Source organism: Abramis brama (genome assembly GCF_963993115.1).
Source record: "Abramis brama genome assembly, chromosome: 9".
Lineage (NCBI taxonomy): Eukaryota > Metazoa > Chordata > Actinopteri > Cypriniformes > Leuciscidae > Abramis > Abramis brama.
Window position 1 is genome coordinate 43671402 of NC_139971.1, and position 19905 is coordinate 43691306.

General features: G+C 39.3%; 2 protein-coding genes across 2 annotated transcripts in view; one reads left to right on the top strand and one right to left on the bottom strand.

The window, feature by feature from the left end:
- Positions 1-11029, bottom strand: rec114 (REC114 meiotic recombination protein; the record flags this gene model as incomplete). Its single annotated transcript, XM_084124267.1, has 6 exons — positions 1-165; positions 312-383; positions 2919-3098; positions 5941-6024; positions 10024-10113; positions 10892-11029. The coding sequence occupies 6 exons, from the start codon at positions 11027-11029 to the stop codon at positions 1-3; spliced, it is 729 nt and encodes a 242-aa protein (XP_083980393.1).
- A 2266-nt stretch (positions 11030-13295) lies between these two features.
- hcn4 (hyperpolarization activated cyclic nucleotide-gated potassium channel 4) overlaps positions 13296-19905 on the top strand; it is a gene marked incomplete at both ends in the record, with an annotated part of 87980 nt that continues 81370 nt past the window's right edge. The window contains one exon of the mRNA XM_084123493.1: positions 13296-13948. Within this exon, the coding sequence (XP_083979619.1) occupies positions 13296-13948 (653 nt within the window). The remainder of the gene's footprint in view (positions 13949-19905) is intronic.

Genomic DNA, 19905 nt, shown 5'->3' on the forward strand with positions numbered 1-19905 from the left:
TCATTCTTGCATTAGCTCCTTTAGCTTGTTCTCGACCTCCTCCACGAAAGCAGGAAAACCAGCATCCAGCAGACAGAGGCGCAGTAATGCCTCCAGGCCTGCAGAGGGCAGCGTGCTCTGATGATACGCCATCGGCAGGGACAGCTCACACTCGCCCAGGAAGAACTGAAGAGGAAGAGATTATAATGCATGAAAAAGTCAGTGTGCACTTCACGGATGACATCTCAGAGGTCACATTAGAATATCACTGACTACAGCATCTAATTCAGCGAGTCAACACCAGATACAGGCTCTCAGTGTAATCATGGTACCTGAGAGAGGTGTTTGATTGACAGCGCTCCCATGGCAACGGCAGGGGCCTCCCGTGGTGCATCTTCAGGGGCCTGAAGTGGAAACAGAAATAGATTCATTCATTATAGTCTCAGGACTCACGCGGAGGGCCTCACCAGCCGATCAATACTCTCATTACTAATTGAATATCCTCATCCCTGAGAATCTTTCTCATCCCTGCCGCGGGGAGACAACGTGACTAACCATATTTTACAAAGTGAATTCCCTTTGTCCCTTTAGAGCCTCAAGTCTGTGTGTTTACATCAGATTCACAAATAAGCAGTTCTGCTGAGGGTGGGATTATTTCACTTGTCGCCCATTTAAATATCCTCATGTGGCAACAGCACCACCTAGTGATGAAAATTCCAAAATAACATTCATTATTTGTTTTAATTAACGTAAATCAAAGCTGACAAAAATATTTTTTTAAGTAAATGTCTAAATGTCAGGTCTAATTATGCACACTTAACTGGTGCATTATATATTAAAGATAAACAATCTCATCATTCTGTCCTACATTATTTCCTGTCCTACATAAATATTCTGTTGTACATCACATCACATGCATTAATTGTGTTGTCATTTTACCCGTTTATCGCTTGATATAAATATTATGTACAGGAAATCCAGATAGATAGTAGCTCTAGTAGTACATAACATTATTTTCCCATAGTTTTCCCTTTAATATTAACAAACATTAAATGGATGGATGGATGGATGAATGGATGGATGGATGGATGAATAGAAGGATGGATGGATAAAAGGATGGATGGATGGATAGAAGGATGGATGGATTTTAGGTGGGTGGACGTGTGGATAGAAGGGTGATGGATGGATGAATAGAAGGATGGATGGATGGATAAAAGGATGGATGGATGGATGTGTGGATGGATGAATAAAAGGATGGATGGATGGATGGATGGATGGATGTGTGGATGGATGAATAGAAGGATGGATGGATAAAAGGATGGATGGATGGATGGATGGATGGATGGATGGATGGATGTGTGGATGAATAGAAGGATGGATGGATTTTAGGTGGGTGGACGTGTGGATAGAAGGGTGATGAATGGATGGATGGATGGATGAATAGAAGGATGGATGGATAAAAGGATGGATGGATGGATGTGTGGATGATAGTAGGATGGATGGATTTTAGGTGGGTGGACGTGTGGATAGAAGGGTGATGAATGGATGGATGGATGTGTGGATGGATGAATAGAAGGATGGATGGATAAAAGGATGGATGGATGGATGTGTGGATGGATGGATTTTAGGTGGGTGGACGTGTGGATAGAAGGGTGATGGATGGATGGATGGATGGATGGATGGATGAATAGAAGGATGGATGGATGGATGGATGGATGGATGTGTGGATGGATGAATAAAAGGATGGATGGATGGATGTGTGGATGGATGAATAGAAGGATGGATGGATAAAAGGATGGATGGATGGATGGATGGATGTGTGGATGAATAGAAGGATGGATGGATTTTAGGTGGGTGGACGTGTGGATAGAAGGGTGATGAATGGATGGATGGATGTGTGGATGGATGAATAGAAGGATGGATGGATAAAAGGATGGATGGATGGATGGATGGATGGATGGATGTGTGGATGAATAGAAGGATGGATGGATAAAAGGATGGATGGATGGATGTGTGGATGGATAGAAGGATGGATGGATTTTAGGTGGGTGGACGTGTGGATAGAAGGGTGATGGATGGATGGATGGATGGATGAATAGAAGGATGGATGGATGGATAAAAGGATGGATGGATGGATGTGTGGATGGATAGAAGGATGGATGGATTTTAGGTGGGTGGACGTGTGGATAGAAGGGTGATGGATGGATGGATGTGTGGATGGATGAATAAAAGGATGGATGGATGGATGTGTGGATGGATGAATAGAAGGATGGATGGATAAAAGGATGGATGGATGGATGGATGGATGTGTGGATGAATAGAAGGATGGATGGATAAAAGGATGGATGGATGGATGTGTGGATGATAGTAGGATGGATGGATTTTAGGTGGGTGGACGTGTGGATAGAAGGGTGATGGATGGATGGATGGATGAATAGAAGGATGGATGGATAAAAGGATGGATGGATGGATGTGTGGATGGATGAATAGAAGGATGGATGGATAAAAGGATGGATGGATGGATGGATGTGTGGATGAATAGAAGGATGGATGGATAAAAGGATGGATGGATGGATGTGTGGATGAATAGAAGGATGGATGGATAGTAGGATGGATGGATTTTAGGTGGGTGGACGTGTGGATAGAAGGGTGATGGATGGATGGATAGATGGATGGATGGATGAATAGAAGGATGGATGGATAAAAGGATGGATGGATGGATGAATAGAAGGATGGATGGATGTGTGGATGGATGGATGGACGGATGGATAAAAGGATGGATGGATGGATGGATGTGTGGATGAATAGAAGGATGGATGATTTGTGGATGGATGGATAAATGGATGAATGGAAGCATGGATGGATAAAAGGAAGGATGGGTTTTAGGTGGATGGATGGATGGGATGGATGGATGGGATGGATGGATGAGTATTTCTGACCTGCTGCTGTTGTGTAGATGTCCCAGGCTCCTCAGGATTGGCTGTTGCAGATGCAGGATTGATCACATGCTCCCGGACAGGAACATAATCCTGCAGTTTCTCCACAGCTTTTCCACAGAAATCTGCAGCTTCTGCTCGACTGGCACCCTCAAACTGCAGTCTGAGCAAACGGCTCTCTCCCTTACACACACACACACACAGAAACATCTCTAAGACCTCGGTTGCATAAACGGTTAAGACTAGTCTTACTACTTAGTCATCACGTTTTTTTCTTTAAGACTGTTCATAACCGTTTAAAGTCAGTTATATAAAAACGTAGATTGGTCTAATTTGATACTAGAAAGTAAGACTGATTGCCCCTTGACTCAACGCTAGTTGGTCACACTAGTAATTAGGACACAGTCTAAAGCCCTATTCGGACGGGACTAGTTTAACATGGAGAGGAGGGGTACAGTAATAATCACCAGAGCTTCTCCGTGACTTTAGTCCCGTCCGAATGTCAGTAAAGATTACGACGACTTTTACCCTTAGTAAAAAGGTCCGGAAAAATTACCTCAGCTAATACTAATCCCGTGCGAATAGACCCGCTGTAAATATGTACGTAAATATTCCGTCATTTCCTGTTTAAAAGTAGTTTTCCGCGTTTTTTCAAGTATGGAGACGCTTGAAAAAGCATCAGTTGCGTTCTAGACGCTGGGACAATTCCCAGAAGTGGTGCAAAGATGCTTGAGTTCCAGACATGGCGTCTATCTGAGAAGGAACTCAATAAATAAGACATGTGGCGCATGTTAAAATTATTCCTTTTGAGTTGAGTTGATTCTCACTTGAATTATGGAACATATCTTGGTAAATGCACAGTGATGCAACGAGATAAGTGACAGGCATCTGATCCAGAGACAGTGGGTTCGAGTCCCGCGTGGGACGACTTAAGAAAAACTGTGTGGAATATTGTATAATTTCGATTCCTTTATTATTCAAGCGTTGTACTAATCTTTCTTTCTCTTGGATTAGAAATAGGTTTGTTTTTGTTCATTCTGTGTTCATTCTCATCTGAACTTCTGTTCATTTTGAGTTCAATTTCACTGTTTTTTCATGTATGTTCTAGGGCTGTGTATCACCAACAATGTCACGATACGATACGTATCACGATATGGATCAATTTGGAATTTCAGAGTTTAGCAACAGTAATATATGTTTATTGTATAACCAGTGTTATAACAGTTGTGATCACTGAAAAACTATTTAGTTTTTGTCATAAAAAAACAAAGAGTTAAATGAAATAAAAAACTTAATTCACAAAAAAGCTTAAAATGGCTCTTCCTTCAGTAGCGCAAATAAATACAATAGAATAAAGATAGCCTACCAATAAAGAGAAAACTTTTTGAATAGGTCTAGCACTAGTATTCAGAAATAGGCTACTAGAAACTGAATAAAGTAATCAAATGCAAAATAACACTGGGTAGTATTTTAGTCCTGACTAAATTAAATACATAGGCAATTAATCCAAAATCTTTTGTTGTTTTGACAACAATATTAATGACAGACACATTATGGCTTCTGTCACTTTAAGACCTAGTGCACGGATCCTGATTTCATTATACTGTCCCATCATGCGTTTTATGCTGAAGACATAACCGACTGTGTTTAGAGGATACTCAACAAGACCGAAATGTTTGACATAATTTTGCGTGTTTTTGTTTGTTAAAGTGATATAATCTGCGAAAAATAACTTTTGTTACTCGCGAGCTGTTTGTGAGCGCGTTGAGTATAAACGCCTCGTCCGTTTGGGGAGGTGTGTGTGCAGGCAGCGGAGACTCGCGCTGCGGAGCCAGGCGAAAGTACAAACAAGGCTTCACGCTCTTTGTGAAATTGCGTCTCGCAGAACGTTTTAAAATGACTGATCTGATTGTATAGTCTGTGTGGATTAATTTACTCATACAATCTACATGCTAAAGTGCAGGAATGATTAAAATTATGCGCAATACCCGCGCCGAAATTCGAGCCCTGAATTGGCTACATAAGCACAACGGTATCGATACGGAAGCTGCTGTATCGATACGCGCATCGTCAGGAGTTCATGACGATGTATCGTTGCATCGATATTCTGAGCACAGCCCTAGTATGTTCGGTTTCTGCTGTTTTTGCTCTTCCTGCTCTGCACTGCTGTTGCCCCGCATCGCTGCTTGCAGCTATATTTACAACTGTATTTATATATGTGAAAACAAACCAGGAAAGAAGATACGTTAGGATTGAGGAGAGAAATTAGAGATTCTTCGTGCATTCCAGTGAATTATTAATGGGATATATCGTAAGCTAAATTGGGAGAACAGATGACAAATGTGCAGTATATGTTGTCATTTTTCATACTATTACAGCGAAATGCAAATGAAAAAATAAAATAATCACGAGGAAACGAATGCAGCGACAGAAACAAGCTCTTGCCATAGATATTCTTGTTATAACATGTCACGTTAAAATACCAAGTGTAACTTTATTCTCATGATGTCTGAAAATAAATCATGAAAGAAAGTTGACAGCTCATCCAGTCAAATCAGATCAGCTTTATTTGTAAGGCAAATTTATGATTTGAAATTATTAGTTTCAGTCTTTTTGAATGGAAGTTCCTCAAACCGGAAGTGCGACCCATAATTCATAACGCAGTGAGATCGTCAGGAATAAGGTGGATAAGATGCAGTGCTGTTTGTAACAATAATGCAACTTATAGGGACTTGTTTGTTTTCAAGGTAAGCATCAGTATTCATGAACTATGGGGGTTTTTTTTGTTGGAGAAGAGATCATTAGCTTAATTAACGAGGCACAGAGTCTGTCTTTCAGTTGTAAGCTGAAGGTCACTCAGAAGCAGCTATTTTTTTATTTAAATTTGCATATTAAAATTGTTTATTGCTTTCAAGGACAAAGAGGCGGAGCCTGCCTTCAGGACAACACGCGCAAATCAAGTGGAAAAAAAAAGTGAAATGTGAGAAGAAGAAAAAAATATATATATCACAGTGCTGCTTCTCACCTTTAAAGTAATGTTGAACAGCAGACTGTCTGATTTATGCTGGATCTTCAGGAAGCTCTGTGCATTGAGCAAAGAAAAACCCTCCTACAAAACAGAAAACAGGACCACACATCATCATTATCCAGCAGAGACTCGTTTAATAGGATTATATCGGGCTGAAAACACATCGTTAAAGCAGAGCAGCCTCCTCCAGTGTTTCCAATGCAGTCTGTCAATCCCACTGCAAACACAATGATCAGCTAAAGGGTTCGTTCACACATAAATGAAAATTCTGTCAGTATTTACTCTCCCTCATGTTGTTCCAACCCCGTAAGACTTTCGTTCATCTTCAGAACACAAATCAAGATATTTTTGATTAAATCTGAGAGCTGTCTCGCTGCTCCATAGGCTTCTCTGTTATTGAAACTTGCCGGCCCAGAAAGTTAGTAAAGACATCGTTAAAATTATCCAAGTGACTACAGTGGCTCAACCTTAAGATTATCAAGCAACGAGAATACTTTTAAAAGTATTAATAAAATGCGGGACAATCGTGGTTCTTTACAGGAAAATAAGGGACACTCAAAATATTTGTACTGTATCACACAGTATATGTCATTTCAGGTTTGTCTGTGTTTAAAATGTATGTACAATTTAATTCTAAAACGAATTTTAAGGTCACACAAAAAAGTCACATTACACACAAACCATAGTTCAAAAAAATAGCATTTATCTGAAATAGAAAGCTTTTGTAACATTATACACTACATTTTAAAGAAATTAAAGAAAGTAATAGCATCCTTTTCCCTCAGGAAGATTTCATGTTTTCTTGCGTGGCTGGATGTTGGACTCATGAACAATAATCACGTTGTTTGAATTCACCAAAACTAATTTGCCGAAATCAAAACCCGGCCGGATAGTGAAAGGTATTTGCCGTTAGCGCGAGTCCGGAATCTCCGGATCGAACGGGAGCGACCAGACAGCAGAGGATTCTGTTCGCAGATCAAACAATAATTTGTCCCAAAAGAATAATTAATTCTCAATTTAGAGTCTGTTATTGGTATGGTCTGATGCGCGTGAGTGTGGACTGTGATTGGATGATGCGGTGTCGTGATCACTAAAGTGTTGTGTTGCTGTTGTATCAGTCAGTGGTTAGATCAGCCTAGCAGTCTATTTAATCGGGACAAGGGAGGTGCCGTACGGGACAAATAAATTAGACCCAAAATACGGGACGTCCCGGCTAATTCGGGACAGTAGATAGCCTGCGTTCTGATGTACAACCCAGAAGCGCTGCGATAGTCACTTGGACTATTTTAAAGCTGTTAGTAGAAGCAATAGTAACAGTAGTAGTTGTAGAGCTAGAATGGGTTACACATCGCCTGTGTCCTGGTGAACATGGCAGTCGTGGCATTGAGGTTGCTAGTAGAGCCCTCTTCTGACATGCTTGTGTAACAGCAAAAATACCTTGCACTCAATGCCTCAATGGAGAAAGTATTTTTTAATTATAGAGGCATCCACCCACACAACATTCTTGCATTGTTGTTGCAACTTTTGCATTGTTAAAAAACATTCATATTTTCTCCAGAACATATCATTTTAGTTGTTAACTACAGTGTGTTAAAGGGTTCGTTCACACAAAAATTCTGTCAGTAATTACTCTCCCTCATGTTGTACCAACCCCATAAGACTTTCGTTCATCTTCAGAACACAAATTAAGATATTTTTGATTAAATCTGAGAGCTGTCTCACTCCTCAATAGGCTTCTCTGTTTTTGAAACTTGACGGCCCAGAAAGTTAGTAAAGACAATGTTTAAAGGACAAGTTCGGTATTTTACACTTAAAGCCCTGTTTACAGATCGTTTCTGATGAAATAGAACGGTTAAGATTAAAATTTTGACACATGCTGCTGTCCCGAGAATTTTAGGTTTATTTCGCTTTTTCGCATACAAAAATCACTGCAAAATATGCTTTCCAACAGGTTTTATCGTAGTTTTTGTCCAACTCCATTGACTTGTATTGAAAGAGCTGTGTGAGGTACGGTATTACTCCGCCGCTTCTTCTTCTGCTTCTTCTGTGTATTCAATGAAATGCCAGTGGTTTGCTTGCAATTGGCAAAGGTGCATTATCGCCACCAACTGGGCTGGAGTGTCTATTATTCAAGCTCTCAACGGAAGAATCTACGGGTGTGACGCGTTTGGAAAAATAGATCCACAGTTTTACAACGAATGGTAAAACACCTGTTGGAAAGCATCTTTTGCAGCGATTTTTGTATGAGCATATCAGTGAACACCCCTGACCACTCGGTGAGTTTCATCTCTTTGTAAACGAAAGTTTAATGCGTTTTAGGAAGGATATGTTCGAGTGCACCTATGCAGCCATTCTGTAGGTGGGGGGGAAAGCGAAATAAACCTAAAATTCTCGGGACAGCAGCATGTGTCCAAATTTTAATCTTAACCGTTCTATTTCATCAGAAACGATCTGTAAACAGGGCTTTAAGTGTAAAATACCGAACTTGTCCTTTAAACATTGTCTTTACTAACTTTCTGGGCCGTCAAGTTTCAATAACAGAGAAGCCTATTGAGGAGTGAGACAGCTCTCAGATTTAATCAAAAATATCTTAATTTGTGTTCTGAAGATGAACGAAAGTCTTATGGGGTTGGAACAACATGAGGGAGAGTAATTACTGACAGAATTTTTGTGTGAACGAACCCTTTAACACACTGTAGTTAACAACTAAAATGATATGTTCTGGAGAAAATATGAATGTTTTTTAACAATGCAAAAGTTGCAACAACAATGCAAGAATGTTGTGTGGGTGGATGCCTCTATAATTAAAAAATACTTTCTCCATTGAGGCATTGAGTGCAAGGTATTTTTGCTGTTACACAAGCATGTCAGAAGAGGGCTCTACTAGCAACCTCAATGCCACGACTGCCATGTTCACCAGGACACAGGCGATGTGTAACCCATTCTAGCTCTACAACTACTACTGTTACTATTGCTTCTACTAACAGCTCTACTAAAGTGGGTGTAGGTGAGGTTTACAGGGACACTTTCACCTGATTTCTTGTAAAACTATGGCCTGGTTTCACAGACAGGGCTTAGATTAAGCCAGGCCTTAGTTAAATTAGTAGCTTTTATAAACGTGTCTTAGAAAGAAAAAAAAGGTGTGCATCTTGAGACAAAACACTGGCACTGACATATTTTAGGATAAGTAGCTTTCAGTTAAGACAGCTCAAACATGCATTTTAAGATTAAGCCTTCAGTCTGTGAAACCGGGCATAAAACTAAAATTATTTCCTTTGATTTATCATCATGATACATGATGTAGAAAGTGCAGTGACTAAATAAATGGCACGCTTCTAAAAACCTGATACAACCATTAAGTTAAATTTTTATGTAAAAAACAAATTCCTTATGCAAAGATGCTTAAAGATAAAATAAGATTAAATTATTATCTTTGCATGTTCTTTGCACTTTTTTTATTGTGCAGATTATGTTTAGAACCAAAAAACTACTGATTTTAAGAAACACATTTGATGGAAATGGAAAAAGTATGGCTTTATTGCATTTGGAAACTACTTCGCAAACTTGCTGGCTGCATATCAAAGGAAAAAAAAGTGGTGTTCAGATTATAGACACATATTCGTGACTGAACGCCGGTTCCTAATCTCAGAATCACCTAAAGCTTTGCTCTGGATGAGCGCGCTGCCTCGTTTGGCTCTGTTGTTCTGCATAAAAGCTTGAAATGTGACTCTTTCTCCAAATGCACCATGAGGAGCCAAAGACTATTGTGTCCACGAGTCCAAGATTGAGGCTTATTGTTGGGAGATATCCGAAGCACTCAGCCTGGCAATCCCTAAGGGACAGCGACAGGCCTGGCGGGAAGGGGATTATGATGTTCTTTCTGCGGGTGAAAAGAAATACGGTCAAGCTCTTATGATGGGCTCAGTGAAACCTGCGCTATCCTGACCTGCACTTACAGCCTGATGGGAAGAAGAGTGTCGACGGCTTAGAGAGAGCCATTTCATAAACACCCAACAAGCCCCTAAAAATAAATTTTAATTGGTCACTGGACAGATACTGTGTGTTTTTACCTAATCTTACCAAGAGTTCTTGGCCTTGAGATACTAGCAGATGACCGGAGCCCAGAATATTCAGCTCCAGTTGGCCAGCGCTTTCACTGGATTCGAAAATCTGAAAGAAACAACAATTATAAAAGTGTTTTTGAGACAAGAATATAACAAGAGATTTAAGGGTGGACTCAATTTGAGAAGGTAAGCAACAACCCAGAACACCTAGCACCCACTTAACAGTGTCATAGAAATCACCCACAGGCCAAAGCACATAGAAACCATTCAAAACACCCAGCATCCACTTAACAACGCCTTAGAAACCATCCAAAACACCCAGCATCCACTTAACAACGCCTTAGAAACCATCCAAAACACCCAGCATCCACTTAACAACGCCTTAGAAACCATCCAAAACACCCAGCATCCACTTAACAATGCCCTAGAAACCATCCAAAACGCCAGTATCCACTTAACAACGCCCTAGCAACCACCCAGCATCAATTAACAACGCCCTAGCAATAGAGCAACACACCAAACATCACTGACAAAAATGTAATACAGGCCTAGTAACGTTAGTGGACAACTACACAAGCAAGCACCTTCAATGTCTTTAAACAAATATATTTTAGAATAACTGTTTATAGTAGTACTAGTAGCGCTGTATTGTTTTCTCTTACTGGCTTTAATTTGTTCTCTTAACCAAAATCTTTTTTCAACAACAACTAATGGTTAAAAACTATATGTTTGCATTTTTCCCACTCTGAGGTTTTTGAATAAATAATAAAATAAACATTTTTCACTTATAAAACGAAATTGTCGTGTTTTCCCTTCCGTTGAAACACAAGGCGTTGAAAGTAAAAAAAAAAAAAAAAGGGCGGGACTTTTCTCCCACGTCTCACCTTCCACGCGCAGTTCCTTCCTGAGGACTTGGATTTTTCCTTTTCTTTGGGCAGAAATCGACCGTAGCGTCGCAGTTTCCAAACACTTTTGGAAATTGTCGCGTCTTGCGAATGCTCTTGTGAAGGATCACTTTCCATGTTCGCGTTACTTTTCTCCCTCGAAACTGAAGCGAGTCAAACTGATAGGCGGAGGAAGGGGCGATTGACGGTTATATTTCAAATAGCGTACTAGCATACTAATGCTCGCAATGCGCATGCGTCAGGATCCCTACTAGATATTTTCAACATCGCGTCGAGTTATAAAAAATAATTTATATTTAATTTAATAATGTTAGTTCTGAAGTTGCTAATTCATTAAAATTTGACACATTTTTGAAAACAGGTAGCCCATAAATAATAAAAATATAATAATAATCAGACAATGTCAGTTGCATTGATAAAGCCACTCTAAATCTTGAGTTTTGTGTGTAAAAAAGCTGTTAAATGCGAATATTGTGTATATCGTGGGCAGTGTTGGGTGTAATTAATTACTTTTTGCTTGAAAAAGTAAACTAAGGGATTACTCTTAGTTTTTCTGTAATTTAATTACAGTTACTTCTGATGTAATTGCATTACCGTATAGATACAGCAATTATAAATATTGGATTAAACATCAAAATTGAATGTAGGCTATATATGTTAAAATGTATGTTTTTAATGTAACCTCCCTTTGCACACTTTGGTCAGTTCAAGAATAGCAATTGTAAGTTATTTATTTCATAGAATTAAAAGAGCAGTTTCATGTCTATCCATGTTGTTCAAATGGTTGAGGTTGGTATGAGATTTAGAAAGTAATAAGTAATCCAATAATTTTTAGAAAGAGTAATAATTACACTGTTGAAGATTCACTTTTTTAGAGTAACTTACTAAACACTGGTGGTCTCCGTCACACACACACACTCACCGACACACACACACACAAGTTTACTTATAGCTGGGAACATTCCATAAACGTAAAGGTTTTTATACTGTTCAAACTGCATATTTTATCCCCTTACACTAACCCTAAATACACACTTACACACACACATGTTGTTTAGCCTATATACTTATCCTTTACTTTTCCTGTACAAACTGTACTTACACTAACCCAACCCCTAAACCTACACATCACACACACACACACACACACACTAACCCGACCCCTAAACATCACACACACACACACACACACACACACACACACACACACACACACACACACACACACACACAGTAACCCGACCCCTAAACATCACACACACACACTAACCCGACCCCTAAACATCACACACACAGACACCCAACCCCTAAACCTACACATCTCACACACACACACACACACACACACACACACACACACTAACCCGACCCCTAAACCTACACATGAGACAAAACTTTCTGCATTTTATTAAAAAAAAAAAAAAATCTTTATTTTTATAGATTTACAAATGAGGATGTCCCTAAAGGAAGGTTTTTGGAGATTTTGTCACACATTTGTCCCCAAAATATAGATCACACACACACACACACTCTCTCTCTCTCTCTCTCTCTCTCTCTCTCTCTCTCACACACTCACACACACACAGTCACATACACTCACTCACACTCACTCACTCACACACACACACACACACACTCTCACTCACACACAAACACACTCACCGACACACACACACTCACTTACACGCACACACACAAACACACTCACCGACACACACACACTCACTTACACGCACACACACAAACACACTCACACTCACGCACTTACACGCACACACACTCAAACACACACACACACACACACACACACACACTCACTCAAATAAAAATAATAATCAGACAATGTCATTTGCATTGATAAAGCCACCCTAGATGTAAAGTTTGTGCGTAAAATATCCCGTGAGATGCGAGGATCGGCTGTATCGTGAGTGAGTTCTCCAGTGTCGGGCACCTGACACTGAGTGGGTGGGCTGAGCTCTCGCTTCTATGGCAACCCGACAGATCAGCATCACCATATGCACCACATTCACCATATTCAAGCGAGCAGAGGACTCGGGACGGCGGAGATGGTGTCCGGCTGAACATGTGGGTTACGGGATCTCGGGTGTTTGCTTGTGAATGTGATTGACAGCTGACGGGGATCCTGAGGGTCCGTGACCTCCGCGTGCGCTCCTCACACGTCATTCAATCCTCAGACTTTACGTGCGCACAGCAACACACTTAGTGCCTTGAAGCCGGAGACCTGGATCTGGCGAATTTGGGAAGCCTAATGGCAGGTGACAGGTGACCCTTCAGACTATTCGGGATCTGTTGCAAAGGGGTTTATGTAGCAAACCGGATTAATTTGTCATTTAATTGTTCGCGCATTCGCTTCAATGTCATAATGGACAGGTTGCATTCGTCCATGCGTAAAAGGCTGTATAGTTTGCCACCGCACATCGGGCAGAAAGCGTCTATAATGGGTGATGCTGAAGACACTGATAAAGACACCCGGAGGAAGAGCATCCGGATGAAGCCCATGCCGTCCGGGGAGAGTAAAAGCGGGGAGTCCGTGATCATGGAGACGGACATCGGGAGACCCGTGAAGACCAGCTCCAACGGGGATTGCAGGAGGTTCCGAGGTAGTCTTTCGTCAATCACTAGTAGGCACGTCCAAGACTCGGATTTAGCGGAGGAAAGGCTTCTGATCACGGAGACTGAAGTCAGCCCGAGCGAGGAGAGCCCACCGGGAGCCGCGGAGCCCGGAGCGCAAGGCGGAGACGGAGAAGATTCCTCCGGTACGAGTCAGCAGCATCACGGGCTCCCGGAGCATCAGCAGCCTGGCTTTATAAAGCTGGAGGACATCGAGGAGATCCTCCCGGACGACGAGAGGTATTATCAAGCGGGCTTCATGCACAGGCAGTTCGGCGCGATGTTGCAGCCCGGGGTCAACAAGTTTTCCTTGAGGATGTTTGGGAGCGAGAAGGCGGTGGAACGGGAGCAGGAACGGGTCAAATCCGCGGGATTCTGGATTATTCACCCGTACAGTGATTTCAGGTAACAGGTTCTGTGACCCTCTAGTCTGAAGCACTGCTCACTTTACATGTGGATCAATCATGCATGGGGAAAATAATGGAATTATTAAGTAAAATAGCATATCAAATAGAGTATTTGAAATGCATGGTATCTTAATTATGTTAAACCGGTTTAGTTGAAGAAGAAAAAATTAAAGGTTTTAAAGAGAGAAGGATGATTGATGCACTTTTGTCATGATTAATATTTTCAAGTGTCTAAATTAGTGCTGTCAAATCGATTAATCACGATTAATCGCATCTGAGATAAAAGTTTTGTTTATATATATTATTATTATTATATATATGTATAATATATGTGTGTGTGTGTGTATATATACATATACACACACATATTTATAATATAATATGTTTAAATATATACACACATATTATATAAACAAAAACTTTTATCTCAAATGCAATTAATCGTGATTAATCGATTTGACTAAATATATCTAAATATAAAGGTGCATCAATGATATTTGTTCATTTATATTTTTTTAATAGTTATAGTTTTAATACACTCTAAAAAAAATGCTGGGTTGTTTTAACCCAACTTTGGGTCAAATATGGACAAACCCAGCCATTGGGTTACATTTTTAAATTACATTTTTAACCCAACATTCGGGTTTGTCCATATTTGACCTAAAATTTGGTTAAAACAACCCACCATTTTTTAGAGTGTAGTCATATTTAACTCAGATATCATAAAGCATATGATTTCACAAAATCAAATGCTGCATGCATGCAGCCAAAAAAAGAAGAAAAACATTTCAGTTTTGTTTATATTTTTTCTTCTTCTTCTTCCAAATGTGTTTTTACAGCCATTTTGCAACATACCAAGCCAAGCTCTCCCAGCTGACAGCAGAAGTGCATTAACTGCTTGAATTTTATATGAAATCCAGACTCTCTCTCTTTATTCATTAAGATGTGTCCTTGGGGATGACATTGAGTCTATACAGATTTGATATGTTCAGCCTGTTAATAACACACACCGGTTTGCCTCAGGCTTCATTTGTCATGACATGAGTGAACACAGAAACAGATTCACGCTGTAGTCATGATGACACCCTTCAGAAAAAGCAAACATTAGTCGTTTCAGGCAGACAGATAATTATTATACCGTGTGTTTAGCATTCACAAGCCGCTGAAACGGGCTAAATGCATGTGCACAAACGCTGTCTGGCTTGGATGTCTGTGATTGGGTTGAATTTACACACTGTTTTCATTCATGAATGTGAATAAGAGTGCAGGAACAGCAAACCCAACCCCTCCGGAGACACGACTGCTGTTCGCCTTGTTTACCTATTGATCCCGAGAAGATGCTTTTATTCTGCTCGACATTATGAGATTGCAGCGTTGTTCCTGGAGGATATTAAAGGCAGTGTGGGAATACACTGATGCAATATTGAGGTTGATACGTGTTTGTGTGTGTGTGTGTGTGTGTGTTTCGGTGCTGAGAGAGGAAGTTATTCTTTTCTTTTGTTGTCATCAGCTCTTTGTTTTATAATTGAATGTTGTGCATGAGACGTTGCATTTTGGTCACTGAGATGATCTCTCATTCCAGAGTTTCTTGATCCCTTAATAATCTAAGAGATTGTTTTAAAGGAATACATCCCCAGAAAATGAAAGTTTTGTCAATATTTACTCTCCATTCTTTTAAGAAGGCAAGGCAAGTTTATTTATATAGCAAATTTCATACACTATGGTAATTCAAAGTGCTTTACACAGAAAGGAATTAAAAGAGTAAAAAGATGACTTCTCATCTGGCAAAACAGAAGAACATCTCCTCAGCTTATTAGTTAATATATAGATACTATTGTTATCTATAGGCTATCTATATAATATTATAATATTAGATCATATTCCCCTCCTCAGAAGCTATGGCATCTCATTTGTTTGCTTTAGTCACTTATTAGACGAACCAGCAGTGTTTTGGCATCAGTCAATGACCTCAAAGCTCAGTTTTTGAATCTTCCATAGAAAAACAATATCAGCATATGAGCATATTTTTCATTTTTGCCTATACTATTCCTTTAAGCACACTGAATTACAGATCTCTGGCGTTCTCCACATTGTTGCTGTGGCACAGATAATAGTGTCGTCGCTTCTCTCCCTCTGAACACAATAGCCTGAGTTTACAGGCCTGAATACACCTCTGTAATTACCACAGCAAGGTCACACATTGTTACGCAAGATAAAGGCCACACTGTATTATTCAGACTGAGACTTGGATATTTCACTGACCCGTATTCATTCGCCTACACCTAGTGAGCCGTTATGCTAACTTTTAAGTCAGCATCCTCTTAGAAGAGACTTTTGGAAGCAGTTCTGTGTGACGTGATGATGTGTTTAATATTTAAAGTCAGCATGAAGCGGAAGTTGCGAGGAAGTTGTGTCGTATATCCGAGTGAAACGCTTCTGGAACAAGAACAAATGTGGGCGGGGCTTGATTTTGTCTGTGTGGAATTGATTGGATGATTGTGGTTTGCAATTGGTGGATCTCATGTGATTGACAGGTTGCCCCGCCCACATCATCAGAGAAGAGAAGAGATGTTGTTGCAGTTATTCTGATTCAAGATTACCAGGAACATGAATTTAATATAAAAGATTAATGTGCACCGATAAATCATTTAAAATAAACACTGCCGTAAGATTTTGATTTCATGCTGACTGTAATATAGTTTATTTATTTTGTTTATTTATTGATTTCATGCACTCTGGTGATTCAAAGCTGCTTGACACGAAAAATCATTAAAATGGGCAAATAAAAATAGAACTATAAAAAGTAAGGAATTAAATTTGAAAATATATTAAAAACTCAAGTCACCTTTATTTATATAGCGCTTTTTACAGTACAGATTTACAGAGATAACAGGAAAATAATGCAATAAAGTTCGTTTCTGTACAGCAGATCTAGAAGAAAATAGTGTCACAGTCCAGCTTAAGTAAGTTCAGTGATGGTTAATTTCTGTTGTAAAAAAAGTTATTAATTTAATTCATTTATATATATATATATATATCCAGCTCAGTTCAGTTCTCATATAATGCTGTCAATGCAGGAGATCAATAATATTGCTGAATATTAAATGTCCCCAACTAAGCAAGCCAAAAGCCAAAGGCGACAGTGGCAAAAATATAAAAAGATATTAGAAGAAAAGCTAAAAGTATTACATTTAGTAGTAAATCAAATATATTTTCAAGCAATGTTACACAAGCAAGAATGGTCTTTTACTGAATATCACCACTTGTTGAACTATTACACAATTATATAGTCACTGAATTTGTCACAGTGCATTCTGGGATTGCCTTATCTGTGAACAGTATGTGTGGTGATGCCTTGCAATTTGATCAAACCAGTGTAAGAATTGAAATGGGAAGGTTTAAATAAAGTTAGATTGTACGCGAGATATCGCGAGCGTAAGGGAAACGGGAAGAGAGAGAGGAGGAGAAGGGAAGGCGTGATGTAATCGGGTGGAACGAGGCAGAGTTACAGTTAAAGGACTGATATAAACACTGAGATCTTCTGAGCACAGACGTCTTGGTCTGACTCCTCTATCCGGTGGACAGATCAGATACAGAAAATAACCCATGCATACTCCATAAGGCCCACAAATCCGACTATTACACCAGCAATGCTTGTTGCTTGCATTTTAGACAGCTTTCGTGCGGCCACTTTCGTCACCTAAAAATACTTTGTAGGCAGCTCATCACTCAAAAAATGAATTTTTGCCTCTTGTTAAATTTAATTAATTAAAATAAGCAAAAGTAACACAATTGTTTAATATTTTGTCACAACTTAATTTAATTGTGTTCAATCAACCTAATATATTTAAAACTGAAGTTTACTTACTTAAAGGTAGGGTAGGTAGGAATTTTATAAAAAACTTTTTTCCAAATTTGTTTAAACTTTCTATATATATCAATACATAATTAAAATGTAAGTACTCTGAAAAAAAAGAGAATAAAAATCGAGTGACTCTAGACCGTTTAATCTGTATTAAACACAGCTCATTATTTCCATTCGGGACGAAACAAAGGATTGGCTTAGGCGACTGTCACTCTCTCGCAACCATGGCAACCACCCTTTTGCCACACAGGATCTGCCCATATGCTCGCGCACCCGTTTGATTTGAGGAATTCAAGAGGCACGGAACCTAGGAATAGCAAAACAATGGCAGAGAAAGAGCAATCAAAAATTCACATTACCGGCATATGCAGTTAGCGAAGGCAAACAAGGCAAAAAAGGAAGACAGTACTAGAAAAGGTAATGAACAAAAAGTCTTTGAATAAAACGCGTGTCAATATCCTCGGACCCTAGTTGCACGGCCTCTTGCACGACCTCCTCTGCTTCGCCCTCGACCCCGGACCTGTCCTCGAGCTGACGATGCGGTACTTGTCTCTGGAGTGTAGTCCTCATCAGAGTCAACAATGCTTTCATCATGGAAACTCTTACATGCAGAACACCATATATGTTATGAATCTTACACGAAATTCATCTTCATCACAGTGTAAATGATGGTAATGGAAAAACGTGTATGCAATGCAACCAGTTTTTAGCTTTGCCTTATAGATATAACTAGCTCGTTAGCGAATCAAAAAATATATATTTTAAACTTTACCAATATCAATATGCTAGCTTGATAGTGAGTACTAAAATACATCTTATTTGTTTATATTCATAATGATAAAGTTAGATTTTTTTATTACATGTGATTCTGACATGATGTCACTACATGCACTGTGCTCCTTCCTCTCCGCTCGTCTCAGGTAAATAATGCGTCTTCAGCTCAGCGGTCGGCGTCGCGCGTTCATGTGTTTTGGGGGCGTGGCTTTGGAAGGAGCCCAGAAGGGAGGGGGTGGAGTGAATGGAAATAATGAGCTGTCGTGAGAGGTCTACAGACACTCGATTTTTATACTTTCTTTTTCAGAGTACTTACATTTTAATTATGTATTGATATATAAATAAAGTTTAAACAAATTTGGAAAAGAAGTTTTTTAGACAATTCCTACCTACCCTACCTTTAATTTGTGTGAAAACTACATGAATCATTTTTGTTGACAACTAACTGGGCAGTGGATTTGTAGTTCCCAGCATGCTTTGCAAGGGACTGCATTAGGAGGGTAAATTTAGGGATTAAAGTGTTATTTTATGTGTTTTTCTGTAAATGGAAAGATGTTGTTAGTTAATGTTAGTGTTTAATATTCAGTTAGAAACTTAGAGGACTTTCTGTAATGTTTTTGAATTTTGTGGTTACCATTATGCAGAAGACTGACTGTGTTTAGTTTAGGGCTGTGGGCACTCAGTATATACACTATACATGCATTAAACCTCTTTCGCAGCCCTGCATAATATTCAATATTACTCTGTGAAAGGTGGTTTTAATTAAATTGAAAACTAGTAGCTTCTATCATTGGAAATAACTGTAGAGTCAAATTAGCTAAAATTATAATGTTGGCGATTTTAGGCAGGGCAAAGATTAATTGTAGTCAACCTGACAAAACTTTATCTAGCAGGAATGACTAAATGAATTTAAGTTCATACAACAAGATTACAACAAATCATTTCAAACAAATTAGATTTTGTTGGAAAAATGTCCAAAAAAGTTTTCCTTAATTTAATCAAGTTTGTTCAACAGCTTTTTTTTTTTTTTAATGTAGGTTTTGGAACAAAGTAAAGTCCCTCTATGACATCTTACACAAAATCCTCTTGTTTAGCGTGTCATTCGCCATATATTTATCTTGTCATGCTCTTAAAGTACTTGCAATGCTCACTTTGAAAAGGCTTTGGAAAACGACAAATAAAAGAAGGTGAGCATCAGAGGTGGCTTGCTGTTGCGTAATGGGAATGTAATTAGTGTTATAAGGTATATGCATAAAAAACATCCCCCGTTGTAGCTGCATTTAAACCCCGGTGACTCTGTGATTATGGAAACTACA